The 9,340-nt window shown below is 38.7% G+C and overlaps 1 protein-coding gene and 1 long non-coding RNA gene across 2 annotated transcripts in view; one reads left to right on the plus strand and one right to left on the minus strand.

Moving 5' to 3' along the window:
- Positions 1-2,223, plus strand: part of dhrs7cb (dehydrogenase/reductase (SDR family) member 7Cb) — an 8,155-nt gene extending 5,932 nt beyond the window's left edge. The window contains exons 6-7 of the mRNA XM_007561374.2: positions 866-1,027; positions 1,123-2,223. Coding sequence (XP_007561436.1) covers positions 866-1,027; positions 1,123-1,331 — 371 coding nt within the window. The 3' untranslated portion in view covers positions 1,332-2,223. The remainder of the gene's footprint in view (positions 1-865; positions 1,028-1,122) is intronic.
- A 152-nt stretch (positions 2,224-2,375) lies between these two features.
- LOC107837282 (uncharacterized) lies at positions 2,376-7,663 on the minus strand. The gene is made up of 2 exons (XR_001663300.1): positions 6,834-7,663; positions 2,376-6,381 (listed from the first exon to the last, which is right to left on the minus strand). It is a non-coding gene; the product is annotated as an uncharacterized LOC107837282 (long non-coding RNA).
- Between the last annotated feature and the right edge of the window lie 1,677 nt (positions 7,664-9,340).

Raw genomic sequence — 9,340 nt, forward strand, 5'->3', positions numbered from 1 at the left:
ACCTACCTACCTACCTACCTACCTACCTACCTACCTACCTACCTACCTACCTACCTACCTACCTACTTAGGGATGTTAAGTAGCTCTGCATCGCTAGCTAGTTATGAGGTGGCTTATTACATCATGGTATACCAAAGTTTGAAAGTTATTATTTTAAAAGGATCACTTATATGACCATTAGATTTTTTTTCCCTGACTACAAAGACAAAAATGGAACACCCTTGGAGTTTAGAAAGACAACACTGCTTTTTATAAGTTATCTAGCTAATTCCAGGGCCCTCTGAAGTCACTCAGCCTTCAGGAAATGTCTCTTCAGGAAATGTCTCTCAGTCTGGTCCACTGCTTCTATACTGTGACAAGAACTCTGATGCTAATAAAATGTTTTTGTTTTTTTTTTGTTGCTTTTTTTCATGGCTTTCCTTCAGGCGGGTAAATAATGTCGGCTAATTATTACATTACAGATTGTAAAAATGCATGAAAAAGGTAATGAAGGCCAGGACCTTTCGTTACTTCCTACAGCCAAAACCATTCTTTGTTCTGTCTTTAGTTTCTTTTCATTGCTGTAAATAAATCAGAATACAGCAGAATAATAATAAAACATAATCTTTTGCTCTATAATAATTTGTTTACACTCTGAAAAATCTCCAGGTTGCTCTCAGTCCAACCAGAGTCGATTAGATTTTAAGTGCCGTCACTTCCTCATTCGTAGCATTTAGTTACTGTGTGTCTCGTAACCAGAGCCCTAGACCTGAGGGCTTCCACAGATGAGGCAGAAAACAATTACACAAAGAATGCGGTGCGTAATGAATGGAATGAGACTCTGCAGACAAGCTTGGGTTGCTACATGTGTTGCGTCTGCTGACAGATGCGGCCTCCAAGCACGCGGCGCAGGCCTTCTTCGACTGCCTAAGGGCAGAAGTGGAGGAGTATGGGATTGTTGTCAGTACCGTCAGCCACACCTTCATCAACGCCTCTGAGCCGCCACCCGCCGTGGAGCCAGCTCCAAAGCAAAATGTCCTAACTGATTGTGAGTATGACGCAAACCAAAAGGCATGACGCAGATGTTTGCATTACATTTACATTACTCTTGGGATGAGTCTCGATTGGTCTGTTCCCCCAAAGATATCGCCAGACAGCTCACCCACGGTGTGAGGCCTTCGGTCCTGGCCAATGAGATTCTGGAGACGGTGAACAGGAAAAGGAAGGAGGTTGTGCTGGCCCACCCCATCCCCAGGGTGGCCCTCTACCTCCGTTCCCTCTTTCCTCCCTTTCTCTTCGCTGTGCTGGCGGCCAGAGTGAAGGACTCCGTGTTGGCAGAGCCGATGCAGTAAAAGAAGACGGGGGTAGATGTGAAATCAAGCAAAATATTGTTGGTCTTGAGAGTTTCACGCTGTTTTATGTTACTGCCTGACGCTTTCAGAATTATGGATTAATTTTGACAGACAACAATTGAGTGAATACATTAAAAACTACTGGGTTGAAAAGGACAAATTAATTTGGATTAATTTTATATTACTTTGCAATGCTCATTGAATGATCCAAACCTTGGGTTTGACTCAGCATGGTGGATTATGCAGTAAAGATTGGTAAAAGAGACCAACATCTACTTCTAAGGCAACCAAAGAGTTGTTTGAACCTAATAACTTTTATGACTGAGCAAGTAATTTTTATGTTAAACTATTTGATTGTCATTTTTAATTTAAGTCTACAATAGCAATCATCATTTATAAAAACAAAGACAACATTATGAGATCTTACAAGATCTTCATTGACAACTAAACTTTCTAGAACTTTCTTGGAACTTAACAGAAAAGAACCTGTGTGGCGTCATGGCAACAAGGAGGGTATACAACTGAAAATATTTTGCTCATGAGAGTGAGAAAACTTAACTTAAATGTACGAATGAAGTTTGTTGCTTTCAGTCTTACAATTTTCTTATTTCCTCTGAGAATGTGATGCATCCAGAACAATTATCAACTGGTGAGATTTACTGACTTACTTGAACAATCAAGAACAACCAAGTAAAGCAGCCAGAAGGAATCAGCAAAGCCTGAGTGGTGGCATCATGTGCGAGGTGATAATGTTACCATTGGAGTGTCTGGGAGTCAAAACAGACAGTGAAGAGATAAAAGATTCCTTGTGATTTTGGTAAGAGGGATATTTTCTAACAATCTTCTTAAAGTAGATACAACAAAAATAATTTTCTCCACCATTAACCTTAAATGTCAAACAAAAAAAAAATCAAAATTTGACACTATATGCCTGACCCTTTTTGTGTTCTGGATCTAGGATAATTTACAGACCTCTTTTCCACAAAAATTCAGTCTTTTTTCAGTGATAAACATTTAGTTAATTATTGAGCAGATAATTTTTTAAAAATAAGAATTTCAGTGGCCTGCAAGTGTCTTTATCTTTATTGAAGTTACATTACTTTTTTCTGAATGTGCGATAAGAAATGGTCTGTTTTGTGATTACTTTCCTTTCTACTTTTGAAAGCAAAATTGTTAGCTAAAAGATAAAAGGTCAGTGAGTACAAATGAAGACATGACCTGAAAATTAAAAAAAATATATATACTCAAAATGGCTGGAACAGAATCATCTGGATTGGACAAACTTTAATACAAACATCACAAATGCTGCAGGCAACAGGATAAGACATACGAGCGTCTTCCTTTGATTTTGTAATCAAATTGGTTAAATTGCAAATATGAATTCTGTTGGAAAATTAAATATTTAATTTTCTTCATGTATTAACTTAAAATTGCATTATTATTACTACTACTTTCAGAAAAATCTTGTAATTCACAGACATGTCCACAAGATGGCAGCAGCACTCATGACAGTTCTGCATGTTTTTTGAGGGGGAAGGTTTTCCTCTTCTTCCTTTGCCTTGTACTGGAGTGTTTCTTTTTATCCTGCACTGGGAAATATATACATAAAACTGAATAAATATTTCGATTGTTTTTAGTTATAACCTACTGTCATCTATTTTTTCCTCAAGATCTGCATTAAAAATAAATACATTCCCTGTAAAAACACATTCGATCTTTAAAGCTGACACATGTCACAAACCTTGGTCATCTTTAAATGTAAAGTAAATTCAGCAGGTCCAATTGGGGAGTTTTCTGCTGCTCATGTATGTGAGTTTAGGGCTATGAGAGTGGGGGGTTGGTATCTAGTCCAGCTGGTAAGCGCGAATGTGTCCTCCAGGTCACTCTCCTCAGGGGATCACCTCTTTTGTCCCCGGGGTCCTCGGGACAGGAATGCTCCTCTAATGTCCACATGAATAAATGCAGCTCTGTGACATTTCCATGTGTCAAACAGGAAAAAAAAAAATTAAAGAACTCTTCCGGATTCTCCAAATTGGCATTTTGATCAGACACATTTCCATATGTCACCATCATCACGCTGCGTGTGAGATGATGGGGCACCGGTCTGCCCCCACGTATGACTTATTGTTTAACAAGACTTCGCTGATAGTTGAAGAGCGCGCCCGTATCATGCGAGCCATGAAACTGTCAGATTTATTTCTGCTTGAAGGTAAATCAAACAGCAAAGCACTGAGGTGTGCAGCAGTATTAGCGAATGATCTAAGCCTAATAGTTTCTCTCAATCATCTGTCTGCACTCTTTGGTGAGTAATATGTAGATAAAGCCCAAACATCAGGAAGATGATTGTCCTGAAGTGATATCCAGGGTTGATGCTTACTAAATGCAAGACGTGACTTATAAATGGGAACGTCTGCTGCTCTGAAATTGTCTCACTGTGAGCAAAGTGATCACCCTTATCAATTTTTAAAGGCCAGGTTATTGACACTAACCTGACTTATTGAGGTTATGGAGAGGCCATGGTAATGATTCCCTAAGCTTTCAGTTACAGCACCAGAGGGGCCGCCTCTTGCTTTAAAATATTGGACGGAGGCAGGCTTTACTGCTCCAGTGAGCATTAGTATAATGTCTCCTTTGTCAATCCCTTCTTATTGCTTTGGATATTAGTATCCCTGCTTGCAACGTATAAATAAAAACTTGTTCTCTTCTATTTCATTTAGCCTGCACTTTCTGGACGTTTAAATCATTTTGCGTGACGTGATTAAGGTCATTTTAACCTTTTCCTAACATTGGAAAGCTAACGGTTTATTAGTCCGCCCACATGCTTAAGATGTCCATTTAACTCCCTAAATCTTTTGGAGTACTTTTAATGGAAATTATGTCAGGTGGTGGATTTATAGATCTTTGTGGACTGTTGTCTAGACAATGTGCAGTTTGGAAAGCCCATAATGGTACAAAGTTGGATGTGGGTGGGGCAAAGAAGTCTGACAGGTGTAATATGCTGATCTGAGCAGGATTGCTGGGTTCAGATGGTAAAGTCTAACAAAAGTTGCGACTACTTATCTTAATGGCTAGAGGAGCTACAGATTTGGAGTAACACCTAGAAGCAGACATATCAGGACCATGGTAGGAGTTCGTGTCATAATCAGTGGGTTGCCCACCGTCTCTCTTAGTCTATATGTCCTTGGGCAAGACACTTCACCTGCCTTACCTGCTGGTGGTGGCCAAAGGGCCCAGTGTGAAGCACTTTGAGGTCCTCTGGACTTGATAAAGCTCTAAACAAGTACAAGCCATTTACCATTTCTGAGAATTTAATGCAACACATCCATGTCCTGGCGGATCGCCTCTTCTTAGTCGACGGTTGTTTTCTGGCCAAAGTCAAAATTTGTGCATCTTGGTGTCTTGGTCACAAGCAATGGGAGATGGATAAATGTTTTTATAGTAAACTGGGAGGTGATGTCAGGGTGAAGAAAAAGGCTCACTCTCTCATTTTACTGTTCTGTCTGCGTTTCCAGCTCTCGTCTAAGGTAACGACGTATGGATTGTGACAGAAAGAACGTGATCCAAAATACAAAATGACACTCTAGTGAAAAGTTCCTGAGTCCATGGGGAGCCTGGAGAATCTAAAGGAATCTGTTCAGATGGTTTTAGGTATTTGATCAAGATACTTCCCAGGCACCTGTTCAGGGAGAAGCTTCCTGAAGGGAGAAATGTGTCTCTTCCACAACTCAAATTGTACATCCATATGGTTGATGAAGTTGGTACCAAACACAGCTCTTCTTCCTGACTATCCCAGCATTTACTGTGTAGACATGAGCAAAATCTAACCATAAAATGTACTTGTAAAGGCAAAAACTTTGGACAAAAACCATATTTGCCTTCTAAGCTATTCTTAAACAAAGTACGAGTTCCTTCATCGTATGAAATCCTTCAGATACTCTGCACACTGCAAACTAAAGTAAAAAAAGTTGACAAAGTTAACATCCTAGACTCTGCGTGAGATTAAACGGTTCTGTCAAGGAATAATCACAGCATCACATGTCATCGTGATTTTTTTTTTTAGTTGCAGAAGTCTTCCTAATCCCTAAATCTGCTGTAAAGATTACACATATTCAATCTTAAAGGAAACTTTTCCTTAATCTCTCACAAATCCTTGCAAATCACTGATCCGGCATGTCTCACGTTCCTTTACTTAAAATATCTCCCTTTACCACAATAAACGCATTTGGGAGAATAAAACTGTGCTGCCAGCTGGATTTTATAAGCTTTCACATTTAATCCTTTGGTTTTATTTCTTTTGGACACAAAACACACTAATGTTTCTAATGACCTTAAGATAGAGAGGGTCCTGAACACGCACTTATGTAACTATAGAGATTTAAATCAGCTTTGACAGTTAAATTTGTAAGCAAAAGTACTAAAAAATATATATAAAAAATATACTTGTATGAAAATAAGCTCAAATGCTGAACTTCTGTACCAAAAGAAATGGAATAGGATTAATTTGAGTGCAGAGCTTAGAGTAGTTTTTTTTAGTCTTCATGACGGATCTGTCTTTGAGTGTAAAAAAAATGTCCGCTGCCCTGTAGGAGATGTTAATAAAGTTTGAGGCTCTCCATCGATTGTCTGCCCATTGTCTGTCAATACAGTGGTGCTAATGTCAATGTCCAATGTCAGCCATTTGGTCAATGTGTTGCCTTATTGTTTTTCTTATAGCCCAGACTGATTTTTAACCACTCAAACGGAAAGAACTCAGTCATTTCTTGATCATTGCAAAAGAATCTCGTAATCAGGACCAATTAGTAGGATGGCATATCGCATGGAGCTGAAACGCTACAGAAAAAGGATTATTTTAAAAGATGGGTTCTGTCAACAAGTTATGTGTAGCCAGTGTCTTATCTACAGCAGATAGGTTCTTATTTCTGTAAGAATACAGACAGACTGGTAGATAGTACAAGCAGCGCTAAGGCAAACATGGAGTTTTATCTTTACTTACAGTCACAAAAATGTTAATTTGGTTTAAGAAAACACTATTTAATTAACCCCTGCAATGCTCTTATGAAAACAAGGCTACTTACCCACTAACAATTTATTTCTTTTTTGTTTTATGTGTCATTTTCTTGTTTTAGATCATCAAAGAAATGTTAAAAAATGAAACACAGACAATCTGACCAAATACAAAAAGCAGCTTTAAAGCAATAAATTCAACATCATTTCTTTATTAAGAGATAAAAAGCTTCACAAAGCTATGTGAATATTTCTCTCTTAAATCAACTTTTCTTCTTTGCTGAAGAAGAAAAGTTGGAGGGTTTTCTCCCATGTTTAAAGTCATGCCACATCATCTTATGAGGATATAACTCAAGACTTTGACTAGACTCTAAAACTCTTATTTTGTTTTTAGCCATTAAAAGGTGAGCTTGGTGTGTGCATCTGTCTGGATTGTCGTCCTGCTGCATAATTCAAAACTATCATCCGTGCTAAACAATCAGAGTAAAGTGATCGTACAAAAATGTAAATTTGTGTTTCAGAAATGTGCTAAACGTGTCCCACATAACTACATTCAGAGTATTTTGTTCTTCTAGCTGCTGCCTCCATCACAGAAAATCAACAAAATAACAACAAAAAGTGAAAATCACCAACGACTATGAAACCTGAAGCAGGTTGACACAGTGCAATGTGATATCGGTGCTGGTGGGCCACAGCCACCTTGCTAAGCATCGAGGTATTGAGTTCTGATGAGCCATCTCCTCCCTGTGCATATTATATGAGAGCTGTGGGAATCTAAATGCAACAATATTGACACTGTGCAATTAGGGAGGGGTCATTAGGTCTGGTGCTTTTATACAGGAGCTGCATGACAGGAATGCCGCCTTTCCGGGAATCAGGGCCGTGTCTACATTTGTTTTTTTTTGTTGTTGTTGTTTTTGACAGGGGCACAAACTGTACAAAGGGAGCACGCTAAAATTACAATTTCAACTAAATGCACTGCAGTTTTAAATTACAATTAAAAATGGGTCAAAACTTGAATGACAAACTATTTATTTAACCAAACAAATCACATGGATCTGCTCAGTAAGCGGAAACTATGCAGTAGATTTGTTTGTTGCAGTGGATTAGGGAGCTAAACGATTAGCTTGTTTAGCTTACCATAGCTTAACTGTATACAACTCTATTTTTAATGCAGCTATGCTAACACTATGCAGCTAATCAACTCAAGAGCCAAAATTATTGAACCGTTACAGACTACAAATTGCAAACAACTGTTTAAATACCCCTCTTGCCACTTCATGAAGAGATTTTTTCCCCAGTAATCTGAGGCTGATTTTCCCTATTATTACTTAACATCATCAACCTGCCATCAACTTAGAGATGGGAATTAGTCACTTGGCTATAATCTCATGTATTTACATGTAAATGTAAGTTAATGTGTGATGTCTCATTAATTATTATTTTTTAAATAATCAACAGTGGCCGTTGTTAAAGAACAAAAAGAGCATTTCTGTCATCGATCGTCAGTGTGGACAAAACGCTGAAATGAGTATTTGAAACACGACTGATGACGATTTACTGACTTTTTAATCTTTCTGATTTTATTTTGTTTCTTCTTTTTCTTCTCTTGTCTGGATTTAATTGGTGATTCTGTGTATTCTTACACTAAAACTATGAAGCGTGGAAATAGTTTATGTGTAACAGATATGTAAATTTAGGCCCTTTCGCCTTTTTTGATTCATGCAACACATGAACTATTTTTACTTGACTTTGTTTTGAATTTCTTTTGATTTATAGTTGGAGTGTTGATTGACTGCAACAACAACAACTATTATTATTATTATTATTATTATTATTATTATTATTATTATTATGTGTATGACTGAGTGTTTTAAATTGAATAAACAAACTAAAACTAACAAACCGGTTGAGATTTCTGGTGGGGCGGCCAATCAGATTTCAGGGGTACCTGGCGACGCCCCTGCCGGGAAGATGAACCGGGACGTACAGAACAATCAAATAAACAGCGCCATCGTTCCCCGCCCCCAACGTGAGGCTCATGCCCTCTCCTGAACCTCATCTTAATTAGAGCGGGGTGACAACAGGAGGAGGGCTGGCTAATGAAACAGAAGGGGCACCCAGGCAAAAAGAGGCCTCTAAAGCCTGCAGTCGCCGGGTGCCCTGACCCCGGATCAGGTCCTCATCCTCTCGGCAACGCTCAGGCCACCGAAACCACAACCGGTGGAGGCTTGAAGAGTGGCAGAAGCTTTTCAAATGACTTAATTGGATTTTTCTCAGAAAATAAGTGACTCTTCATAGAGAGTCGCCACACAATGCGGAATTAGCTTGCGTGTGCGGAGCGTGGCTGCCGTCGTCAGTAGGAGCCATGCCTGAGAGGTCATTTGCTCATCTAGAATGACCGGCACATCTGCTTTCAGGCCAGCTGAAATTAGCTCTGAACTTTGACTGGGTCATTCTATTGGGTACTAGGCTGCCTCCAAAAGGACTTTTTAGGATTTAAAGGATTTAACTGGCTGCTTACTGCATGTGGGGTTTGAAATTTAAATCTAGCAATGATGTAAAATTCAACTTAGCCGCATGTTGCAGTTCAAAATATGAAGACCGGTGGAATTCACTGTTGTTTCTGATAAAAGATTTTCTCTTTCACAGAGACTAAATATCTAAGTTTTCTATGCAAGGCAGCCATATTGAATTTTGATGATGAAGTTTTTGAGAAACGTGAATTTCACCAACAAGAAATGCGACCTGCAGGGACTTTTTCACTTGCTTTTGTCCAACTACACACTTTGAATTCAACTTCTGAGTAAAGGAACGACCAAGAAGTAATACGTTTTCTTTTATGACCTTCATAAAAGAAAAAAAAAAAGATGACTGAGAAAAAAAAAAAATGTACAAGACTGACACTGCACATCACTCTGAATCTACTATTACCTCAGTGAAGCTTGGTGGTGGCGGCAGCATGCTGTGGGGAATAGCTAGGACAAGAAAGCTGGTCAGAATAG

This window comes from Poecilia formosa, unplaced genomic scaffold, assembly GCF_000485575.1.
Source record: "Poecilia formosa unplaced genomic scaffold, Poecilia_formosa-5.1.2 Scaffold4, whole genome shotgun sequence".
NCBI classification, from domain to species: domain Eukaryota; kingdom Metazoa; phylum Chordata; class Actinopteri; order Cyprinodontiformes; family Poeciliidae; genus Poecilia; species Poecilia formosa.